The sequence below is a fragment of the Gossypium hirsutum genome, chromosome D07 (genome assembly GCF_007990345.1).
Source record: "Gossypium hirsutum isolate 1008001.06 chromosome D07, Gossypium_hirsutum_v2.1, whole genome shotgun sequence".
Classification (NCBI taxonomy): Eukaryota; Viridiplantae; Streptophyta; class Magnoliopsida; order Malvales; family Malvaceae; genus Gossypium; species Gossypium hirsutum.
Window position 1 is genome coordinate 22,861,409 of NC_053443.1, and position 12,024 is coordinate 22,873,432.

The window sequence follows — 12,024 nt, forward strand, 5'->3', positions numbered from 1 at the left end:
GACACAATTTGTTTTATTTAATTTAACATATAATGCCTTTTTACTTATTTAACCTTTAATAACCTTAATAACTACACCAAATGCCACTCCAATAACATCAAATATCTCAATAATGGGCTATTTATCACATAAGGACCTTAAATTTAAAATTCTATAGCTATTAGACACCTTTAGCATATAGAATGTAACTTTCACACTCTATGCGATTTAGTCCTTTTTATCAAATTAAGCACCCAATTGATAAAATTTCTTCACAAAATTTTTACACAATCATAATATCATACTGTAGATATTAAAATAATAATAAAATAAAATTTTTTACTTTAGATTTGTGGTCCCAAAACCACTGTTCCGATTAGACCCATAAATCGGGCTGTTACATCTTCATACCCTAGAGGCTCCATCACAGCAACATTACACCTTTGATAGATATCAGAAAGTGACCGGGTTACTCTAACAGGTTTATCATCTATGTCATCATTTTCCTCATGAAGCTTAATCTTTTTGTCAGCATCCCAACTTCAGCTGTAGCCTACAAAAATTCCAGTATCTGCTTTTTTATCCAATTTGTCTCTCTTAATCTGATGAACCTAAGATAAACACAAGCAACCAAAGGCTTTCAGATTAACAAATTCAGGTTGTAACCATATCATGCTTTAAGTGGGGTTTTTTTATGCAACGCTTTGCTTGGAAGTCTATTAAGCAGATAAATCGCTATGTTTGCTGTCTTAGCCCAAAATTCCTTCGGCAATCCTTTGTCATGAAGTAAGCACATTGCCATCTCCATAATTGTTCTATTTTTTTCTCTCCACCACAATATTTTGTTGTGGAGTGTAGGGTGCAGTCAATTGATGCTCGATGCTTGCATCTTGAAATTTTTTAACTTTTCGGAAGTATATTCAACTCCGTTATCAGATTTGATCACCTGTATCTTACAACTACTTTGAGTTTCCACAAAAGCTTTAAACTTCTAAAAAATCTCAGCAACTTCAGATTTCAACTTGATGAAATAAATCCAGAAAATTCTTGTGTGATCATCAATGAAAATAATGTTGTACTTACTGTCATTAAATGATTGTGTTCTTATGGGCTTTCCAACGTTAGTGTGTACTAACTTTAAATTTTGAATAGCCCTCCAAGCCTTATTTTGTGGAAAAATGAGCCTTGTTTGTTTCTTGTATCGACAAATTTCACATGCAGTAACTCATTCTTTAAATGACGCAAGCCTTTTACAAGATTGTTTTTCTTCATAAAAAGTATAGCGGCATGGTGAAAATTCCCTTAACCTTTTGTGCCAAAGCAAAGTATTGCTTTCTTCTTTGTGTACAACAGTTTGCTCTTCTTGCATCAAGTCTAAGGCAAAGCTTTTGTCTTTCATATGGACTTTGAACACATATTTGTTTTCTGCATATTTGATTATGTAGTTTTTGTTTTCAAACAACACCTTATATCATTTTTCCAACAGTTGTGCAACACTCAAAAGGTTCTATTTATTTCAGACACATATAAGACATCATAAATCAATTTCAAACCTGTGTTACCCTCAATCGCCACTATTTTTTTGCCTTCCACAGTGATATATGCCCTATTTTCAACTCTAACTCTAGAGGCAGTAGTCTGATGAAGCTCATTGAAGAGTTCACGGTCATAAGTCATAAGGTTGTACAACCTTTATCTATAAGCCATCTTTCAATTGAGCTATTAGTGGTGAAGCAAGATGCCACAAGCATTTGCTCGCCATCTTTTGGATTTTGAACAGCATTAACTTCTCCTTGTTGTTGTGGAGACCTGCATATTTTTTCCACATGTCCAAACTGTCCACACTTACTGCATTTCACATCTGGCCTCCACCAACGCCTTTTTTGTGGGTGATTGGTCTTTTTACAACAAGGACAACAAGGAAAAACTGAGTGATGTTGCCTTTTTTGTTGTCATTTGTGGAACCTCCAGCCTACTTGTTTTTATTTTACATCTTTTTCTTACTTTTGCCTCCATTGTAGGTATGCGATTTGGCTTGAAGAGCACCCTCTACTGGTCTTCTTTATCTCATGTGTCTCCTTTGTTCCTGCACCTGCAAAGCATTCAACAATTATGCCAAAATGATGGTTGATGGGTCTTTCATGTTTTCCAAAGACGAAATTGTAGTCTCAAACCTTTTAGGAATTGTGACAATGAGTTTTTGCACAATCCTAGAATCAAAGAAATCAGTGTCAAGGAGTCTTACATTGTTGACAATGCCAAGCAGTCTATCAGAATGTTCCTTGATCGTCTCTGATTCTTTCATCCTTTCCAACTCAAATTCTCTGCACAAATTCAATGTTTTTATACCTCTGACCCTTTCTTCTCCTTCACACTCTTACTTTAAGAAATCCTAGAACTCTTTGGTAGTTTTCAATGTCATTATTCTATAAGAAAAATAGAACTTGAGATTGTTGCAAACAAGCTAGCTTTGGCTTTTGATTTTTGCTGCTTCCGATCCTTGTGATTTTTAATCTAAGCCACTGTTGGATTGTTTGGTAAGGGAGGAATTTCATATTCATATTCTACTGTTTCCCACACATCAATAAAATCGAGATAGACTTCCATTCTAATTGTCCATCCTTGATAATTTGTGCCGTAAAAAATCAAAGGAGCAATTGCAGTGAACGAAGCTTTTGTATTCATGTTTTTAATGGTTATGATTTTGTATTTATGTAGGTGGATAAAGAGATTTATGGGTTTTTGCTGTTGTTTGATGTCACAGGTCCTTTAAGAAATAGCTCTTGATACCAATTTGTTGGTAAACTAGAACTGAAAGTTTTTGAAGAATTTGCAGAAATCATACAATTATTGAATTGCCAAGCCATCTATTTATACAACAAGTTTTGAAATTAAAATAAAGAAAAATATGCTACAAATCATAATCTAAATTGATTTTTGAATTTTTTATTTGCCTAAAAAATAAGGACTGATATTTAGCTAAAGACTAGAATAAATTATAACTAATGCAGTGTCAAAAATCATAAAGTTTTAATTATGGGATTAAGGAGTAAGGGCGAGATGATGGGGATGAAGGTGAAGGTTAAGGTGGCGAGATGGGAACAGTTATAGGATTATGATTTTTCAATCTTTGTACCATTGTCCGTACAAAAATATACCCAACTTTTTGACCCATTTTTGACAACTTTGAAAAGCCTTAGATCCATTTTTGTTATATTATTATTCTTCTGCTAAGGAATCTTGAGATCCATTGGATCTCCTACCCTTTCCTTTTCATTCTTTTCACCTCATTCTCTCTTTTCACGTACATCAAATGCTGCATTTTTATTCTCTCCGTTAACCAAAGAGTGGTTCAAATAAAATAAAAAACGAAAATAATTTGGCTAAACATATTTCAATATTCATTCATTTTAGCAATGGGCAGACATGGAGGGACGGCCATATGATGTTGAGATAATGGGCATTTAAAATAAATAAAGAAAGAAAAACATCATGATCATCATCTAAACCCTAAACAAATACAAGATAAATGAAAAGGAAGGATGGAGTGGAAGTCAGTTGGGCAGCTTCAGAACAACCAAAGAAACAGCAAAAAGCATTCATCAGCATCAGCTAACATTTGGTGGTCTCCAAATTCTATAAAATAAAAAATATTATAAGGCGTTTTCACTTTTATATTAAATTAAACAAATGAAAAGTAAGGTTTTATTTTATTTACTATTATATTGGGCTAAACATTGAGTGGATCTGTCCTAGTGCTAATGGTGGGGAAGGATGGATAGGCTCAGATTTTAATGAGAAAAAAGATATTTTTGTAACATAATTTAAATTTTAGAATAAAATAATGATTGAAACCTTGAACCTGGTTGAGTCCAGGCGTGTAGGCTGCTGGAAGTTTCTATGCTCAGCTTCTTATATGTATGACTATGAAAGACCTTTTCTCTGACGTGATTTAATTTGAAAAAGAAAAGAAAAGTTTCAGTAAAGAGTAATAACATCTTGAAATTGGTGCTTTAGAGAAGAAAACCCATAGGTCATTTCATTTGGTGAAATGCCTTTCACCACACGTCATAAACAGGTAGTGATTGGCAGGAGTCTCTGAAGCCAGCGAAAATAAACACGTTGAAACAACCTTTGAACTTCCAGTAAAGACAAAATTCCTTGTTTTATATATATACACATAATCACATCTATTTTATTTTAGGGCATGAGATTATTTCTTTTCCGATAAAATAAACGAGATTCAAATGCTTGAGAAAGTCATCTGCCACTTCCCCCAATCACTTGGTATAAAACTTCATGATCATGTTGGCATAGACAATGTCATTATTGATGTAATAATTATCTGGCTGTGCTTACTGTGAGATATTGTTTACTTCAATGGTGATGAGCACCCTCATCTCATGAGGAGACGGTGGTTCAGAATCCAACTTTTAGCTGATCAATGAGGTCATGGATAAGAGATTGCACATCTCTCAAGTTGTTTAATTAAACTTTTTAACAGAAAAATACAGATACTTTTAGGAGACTGGGTCTTTTCCAAAGAGCTAAAATTAAAGAATTTCCGTCCAACCTTTAAAGCTGATCGATGATAAGTGTAAATGAAAGATTGGTTTCGGATGTTGCCGAAGTTCAAACACCATGTTTTGAGAACAGAAACATATGAATTTTTGCTTTTTCATTTATAAACCCAGAACAGAAGCAGAAGTTGTTTATGTTTCAAAAACAACCACCGTACAACAGAGACAAAAAACCGAATTCAGAGGAACAAGTCTCATCCCCTGGTGCCAACTTTGGGTTTCAGCATTCAAGTAATTTCAAAAATAAGGAAAATTGAAGGCAATCTTTTACACTACAAGCTCTCTTTCACCATAACACAACAGGACCTGCAACTTGTGGATATATATATGCATGTCAAACAAGATCCATAAACTATGTGGGGGCTCACTTTGCTGCCAACCAGTAGAACCGCAAAATCCATCACCACATCTGAATCCTTCCAACTTTTGTGTCGAAAAGCATCAATTGCTGACAAACGAATGCTCAAGGTAATGCACCAAAATAAAGATAAAAACCCTGCAACCTAGCAATAAACCACAAATCTGTGAGAATGCACACCCCAAACAAAAAAGTTGCATTTTAACCTAAACATAAAATAGAAGGAATTCATTTGTTCGGAGTTTGGACAATGGATTAGAGAGAGAGCAAAAAAAAAGAGAATCCAAACACAAGAAATGGAAAATCAAGGACTTTATTAGGTGACTGAGCACAACAATAACTGAGCCTTCCATCATTCAAGAAATCAGAATTGGGCAGCTTCAAAGGTCAAAACACCCAGCAATTGGTCGTTCGGATGAAGTGTACCTCACACACTATTGCTTATGCATGCAGTTTACCTCCTCATATTCATGCTAAGGAATGAGAGAACTTTCTCCCTAAAACCTATGATAGGTTTGATAAGGTAAGGACATCATCCATACATCTAATCCAACTTCATAAAACTTAGAAAAATAAAAAGTTCAGAAGATGTTGTCTATCCCGGAGCCACCAGCTACAAATTCAGATTTAAAAGTTAAAAACGCAGAATAAAGGCAGGACCCTGCCTCACTACAATCCCACATTGGCATTTAAAAATAACAAGTCAAACAAACAGGAAAGCACTTACTCAAACTATTTGGCAATTGTAAATGCCGCAAAGCTGAAGTAAAGCTGCTTGATTTGCTGGCTCAAGATTTTCATTGATGATCTGGGGGTATCTCCCTGGGGTATGTGCAGAAAGTTTTGCCAATGAAGCTACTAAGAATTGCTTTGGATCCTTCACATCAGTCAAAGGATCTTCCTCTCTCTTCCCAGCATTGTAAAGTTTAACAAAAGTGGCAGTATATCCCACATTTTCTGCAATATCTGGCATTTCTGGTTCTTCCTCAACTCTATCCTGCTCGGGCCGAGAAAGAAGAGTAACAATGCTATCCAGCATCTTGCCCCAGAGTCTAGCAGCTGCAGGATCCAAAAGTACCGGAGATTCACATATGAGTCTGGTTGAAGCAACTGCCGTTAACTTAAGCTCAATGGCTCCAGTAATCAGCTTAAGATTGGGAATCCAAAACTGCTCCAAAATAACCAAGAAAATGTTGTCCTGAACTGCATTCATTGTGTCCACTAGATTTGTAGCCCCATGCTTGATTAAGAAGAGTGACATGAAAATCACCAGAGACTTCTGAAACTTTACTGTACGGTTGTTTTGGAGGCGCATAAAGAGGACATTCCAAATATTACCCATATATGGAGATATGACACCATACTCAAGATTCTCAATCACAGTGTTCAAGACATAGAAGCCTTGTTCATCTGAGCTAGCAGATGAGACAAGCATGTTGAAAATACCCAGCACCTGATTCAGTCTCCCCTCCTGATTGACCTCATTGGGTGCCTTCTGAAGGAAAGCTTGAAGCAGACGCACAAGGGCTGGAACATTCGAAGATCTCCTCCATGAATCAGGGGAGAGGAGAAGTACAAAAATCTGCATGTAACTTGGAGAAATGGGTGGTTTGTTCAGCTCAACAAGCTGAGCCAACAGCTGGAATGCATAAGGCAAGAACTCAGTCACATCATTGGCCAAAATGGTTTGGAGACTGGGAAAGAGGCTCCCTTCAAAAGCTGATATAAGAGATGCATCCCTCTCACATGCCCGTCTGATAAGAATGGCCACAGACTCAAAAAGATAATGGTTAAAAATTGGATTTCTTGGATTTTTGCAAACTTCATTGAGTATAGAGGTTAAACCAGCAATGCAAGGTCCAGCAATCTCACTGGAAATGTCTGCAACTGCTAGAACACGCAATATACACTTCATTATATATTGATTCTCCTCAGACTCTGGGAACTTCAATGAATTAAAAAGGTTGTTCATCAGCACTGGCACACAAGGGGTTATATCTGCTGAAGTATACCTAGCTTTTCCCCCTTCGTCCTTGACAAGCAAGAGTTTTTCTATACAGCTTGCAGCATAAGAATGAACCACATTTGATTCTGCACCCAAAAATCGAACCAAATCTGGGAACAATTGAAATGCAACAGGCTTTTGTATCAATCCACGGAATGTTGTGAAAAATTTAAGAGCACCTGCCTTGAGCATTGGAAACCCATTTACATCTTGGCTTTGCAACTCAGGGACTATAACCGATAAGAAGAAGCTCTGAACATCCACAAGATCAGTTGAAACCAAAGTGCCCCCAGCTTTCTTAGTGGCAAGAGAGACGACTAAATATATGGCACAGTCCTTGTCCTTCCAATTGGCAGAAGGGTTTGTAGCAAAGGAGATCAACAAATTTTGAATCTGAAGAGAAACGATATCAGTCACTTTCTTCTTGTAATTAGTCGCAATTCCTTTAAGCAATTCACAAGCGATTCTTCTCCTTGTATCTAGATCACTCCCTTCCATATCCCTCCTGATAAACTCAATATAATTCATCTCAAAGAGCTCCTCATCTTCATCCCTCAACCGCACATTCGGAATCACAATACTCTCGCAAATCTGTGGAATCACTCCCTCACTTGCAAATAGAGTATGATGCACACTTGTACTAACTGTGGTCAAAAACTTCATAGCTGTAACAGCCAGCTTGTCACGGCTTGAAGATTGAGACACATTAGTAAGCAAACTCCAAACTGCTGATGCAAAATCATTCAAATAACCTTGAAACTCCTCCTCGTTCTTTTCCATGTAAAGACTAATATTTTCACATACCGCAGCCCTAAGTTGATCGACCAATGCTAGCCCATCACCGCTACTTTCAAGTGAAGGATAATTCGTGGTCAAATACTTCCTAAACTCACCCATCCACTCTTTCATATGATCCTCAAAGAATTCAGGAAGTTCTTGGAAGTTCAATGAATAGAATATCCTACAACATAACCGTTGAGATTCAAAGAGAGGCTGGAGGGTCGCAGGGGAACCACCGCCAGGAGAAGAAGCCGTTGAGTCAATTAATGAAGCAGTTTTAAGAAAAATATCTAATAATGGAGCCGCGAAATTATCCAAACAGTACTTTAAATCAAGCAAAAGGTCGTTCGTTTTATACTGGTACCTAAATTTTTTAAAGATTGAATTAGCAGTTCCGAGAATACCGTTAATGGAAGCATAATCAGAGGATTGAGCAGCCTTTTGGAGATTGGAGATGAGCTCGGGAAGCAAAGTTGGCCACGATTTGGGAAAGTCGTGCTTACCGATAACAGCAAGGGCTTCGCTGAGCTGGCTCTGAATGCGAGGAGAAGAAGAGAGCATGAGGGATACGATTAGGGTTTTGATCTGGTCCTTCTCAGGGTCGAGGATCGGGGAAAATGTGGGGCCCGCGTTGAGATCGTTGGAGGGAACCCAACGGGTCCGGAGGTGGTTCTTGAAGTTAACGGCGGCAGCCTGACGGATCTGCTCGTCGACGGAAGGCTCCGCCACGAGACGGAGAACAGCAAGACCGTAGTTTGGCCGATCGGCGGCTTCTGCAAGGGAAGACTCAGCGGCGTGCCGGGGTTCCGGCTGGGGCGAGAGTGTGTGGAGGAAACATTGCGAGAGGAATTGAAGGGTTTCGGGATTCCACTCCATTTGCTGAAGAAGTGAAGATTTCTGGAAGTGTCGAGAATGAATGCTAGGGTTTAGAAGAGTGGAGTGAGGGCTATATAATAATAGGTTTCAAAGAGTGAAATGTTGGGGCTTTTATCAATTTTAAAGAGGGAAAAGGGAAACTCTGTGAGCGGTAATTAGTGGAATGCAAAAGTTTATAGCATGAATTTTAGGGTATTATAATATAATCTCCTCAAATCAAATGGGCTTTATGGGCCGTTTTCGTTTTCAACTCATTATATTTTAGACTGTCCAAATCAACAATTTTCCATAAAATTTTTTATAAATATATGTTATATAATTTTTCACCATTATCTTGTGACAGAGTTTTTATAAATATTTGCATTCTCCTTCTATTTTTAATATTGTGACACATATAATGTATGAATTAAATTTATTTATTTAATTATGTGATGAAAGTTTAAATTTAGCTACCATAACACTCTTTACTTAGTCTGAAAACCTAAGTCAGATAATGGGCATCACATTGGTTATCTCGGTGGCGCAATCAATCAATTATACAATTAAATTATAGGTAAACACATATTATAATAATATAATTAATCATTTCAAACTTCCACAAATCATTACAGACAAAAGCTGAGTTGAAATAGGCTTTAAAACGATAATTGGAGGCCCCAAATGCAAAATTAAGACTTATAGAGATCATATATCAAAACTTGACTCTTTTGAAATTAAATTGGCTGCTGACTTTGAATGTTTTGAAACTTAATTGTCATGTCTTAAAACATGTGCCTAAATTGTAATTCTTTGAGGTCCTTGGTATTTCCAGGTGTTCTTCCAACAGACATCTTTGGGGTTTTAAGATTCCTCTTTTAAAGCCCAAAATGCATTACGTATAGAAAAGGCGCCTGAAGTCAAGCAAGCCCAAATCACCTTCTTAGGGCCCGAGGCAAGATGTGGAGGATGAATACTTACAATTCATTTAATCATCTCTTCAGGTAGCCAAATACAAAACAGATCAAGATTCTAAGTTCCACCAGTCATAACCAAGTCTCTTAGGATGCAATCCAAATCTAAATTTGCATGAGCGAGAACATGCAAAAGTAAATGCCTACACCCAGGACTCAAGAATCCTTCCAACAACGAATACCAGTACCATTACCATTACCAATTGACTGAGCTAAATTCTCATAGAAAAAAAGGCAATACCTTAAAGAGAGAGCGCCATAAGTACGAACATTGGCTCCTAGCAATTGAATCTAAAAGTTGGCTTTTTCAAGCCATATTTCGTTTGAAAGACTCGTAGCCATAAAGCATCATCCTTGGTGACTAAGTTAAACCCAATATTCAAAAGAAATGAACTGTTTTGATTATGTAAGTGTCGAAATCCAAGACTGCCTTGAAACTTTGGCTAATAGATGGAGTCCCACCCAACTAATGCAAGTTTCGGGTGGCCACCAGAACAACCCTAAATAAACCACCTTACTATTCGTTCGATCTTTGCGCAAACTCCTTTCGGAATCAACATGGACTGCAAAAGTAGTTTGGAATGGCAAGGATGACAGATTAGGCCAGGGTGACTCTTCCAGCAATGGATAACTTTATTGCTTCCCAACTTTGCAATTTACGCCTCACCTTTTCCACAACAAATTTCAGGGTACTTTTAGTAACCCGATTATGAAGAAGAGATACACTTAAATAAATGTCAAGATTTTGAAATTCCTGATAACCAAACAGTTGACTACTTCGAGAACATAGATCAGTTTTAATACTTAAAGAAAAAAAACTCACAAAAGTGCTTCAAAATGCTCTCTAATAAACGGGCTTGCTCTAACTCTGCTTTACAAAAAATAATCAGATCATCTACAAAGAATATGAGAGATAAAATAGGGCTCGTTCTTGAAAGACGAATTGGACACCACTTACCAGCATCAATTTCCACACAAATAATATACCCTAACCATTCTATATAGAGAACAAAGGTATGGTTAGAGTATGACTTCCTGCGTTATAATAACATTACCAGAGATATTGCGACCAATAATGAAACTGACTTGTTCTTACGAGATAAAGTTAGGAAAAACCAATTTAAATCTATTTGCAATCACTTTTATCACTAGTTTGTATAAAATCGAGCAAAAGCTAATAGGTCAAATTTGAGTAAAATTCTTTAGACTGTTTTTCTTTGGAATAAGCACGATTAGAGTATTATTAAGATCCGGGTCAATGTTGTTGCTAGCAAAAACTCCTTGAACCTACTCACAAACAACACTACTAACAATATACCACTGACTCTGGAAAAAGTGTGCATGAAAACCATCATTTTCGGGAGCTTTCAGTGGATCCAAGTTAAATAAGACCATTGATCTACTGTAATTCGGTGTAGCAGATTAAACTAGTTTTCTCACTTAAAGAGCCTGAATACAAACATTTTCATTACATTTTAGTTAAGTTTCTTTAGTTTTACCTACATTCGATAAAATGTGCAAATTGAGTTTTTTATTGACCTTAAGGGCTGAATGAGGCCTAGGGAGAACTAACGTACTTTGTAAGTGTGCAAGAGACCATTAAAAGGCATTTTAGGTCGATATTGGAAGCTATGTCGCAACACGGGAGGTTTGATGTCACAAAATAGAGAACATAATGAAGAAAACTCAAGTTTACCTTCGATGTCGTAACATAGGCTGAGGGTGTCGCTACATACCCCTACAGATGGCTACAGAGGAGCATACTAGTTGCTATGTCACAACATAGGTCCTGGTGTGTCGCGACACCGACTCTGGGATAAAAATTAAACATGAAGCATGAGCATTTTAGTCTGCATAATCAAACTTAAAGCTCAGAAACGTCAACTGACCTAGGGTTAATGACGACAACCACCTGAAGGCTATAAATAGGCTCCTTTGGCACATGTTAAAGACACTTTTTCATCAACCTAGTTTCTTTCTTTAGATTTAGTTTCGTTTTCTTTCTTAGGTTTCTAAAGTTTAGTTTATTTGTTCATTGTTTTCTTTCAAGAGATACTAGATTGTGGAATCATTCAACTCTGTGGATTTACGCTCAATATCAATACAATTAAGCTCTTTCATTTACTCTATCTTGTCGATTTAATTAGTATGCTTTCTCTTTACATTGATTATATATTGTTTATGAACACCATAAGGAACTAATCCTTCTATGGGGGATTAGCGAGTAGAAGTATGATCTATTAGCTGTTTTGTAGGGTTACTCAGTGGATCAGCTATGTGGAAAAGGGAGAACGTGAAACAAACCCTAGTCCTGACAACCCCAGGAAGTCATCAAGGTGGGAATTAACCCAAAATTGATATTACCCATCCATGAACACCTTAACCCCAAACCTGTAACACCCCCTAACCCCAAACCGTCGCCGAAACAGGGTTATGAGGTATTACCGAACATATCAAACAATTTACAAATGATTCTTAAATAAATAACCAACATAT

General features: G+C 36.9%; 1 protein-coding gene across 3 annotated transcripts; it reads right to left on the reverse strand.

The window, feature by feature from the left end:
* Positions 1-4,640: 4,640 nt before the first annotated feature.
* Positions 4,641-8,755, reverse strand: LOC107954483 (exportin-2). 3 transcript variants are annotated; one of them, XM_016890059.2, is made up of 2 exons: positions 5,645-8,755; positions 4,641-5,062 (listed from the first exon to the last, which is right to left on the reverse strand). In XM_016890059.2, the coding sequence occupies exon 1, from the start codon at positions 8,576-8,578 to the stop codon at positions 5,645-5,647; it is 2,934 nt and encodes a 977-aa protein (XP_016745548.2). In that variant the 5' UTR covers positions 8,579-8,755; the 3' UTR covers positions 4,641-5,062. The 3 variants fall into 3 exon arrangements, with proteins under 3 accessions (XP_016745548.2, XP_016745549.2, XP_016745550.2); XM_016890060.2 differs by having other exon boundaries at positions 4,641-5,055; positions 5,645-8,743; XM_016890061.2 differs by lacking the exon at positions 4,641-5,062 and adding an exon at positions 5,215-5,530 and having other exon boundaries at positions 5,645-8,737.
* Positions 8,756-12,024: the final 3,269 nt, after the last annotated feature.

Coding starts and splice junctions, on each gene's coding strand:
- LOC107954483 (XM_016890059.2), bottom strand. CDS start 8,578: ATGGAGTGGAATCCCGAAACCCTTCAATTCCTCTCGCAATGTTTCCTC.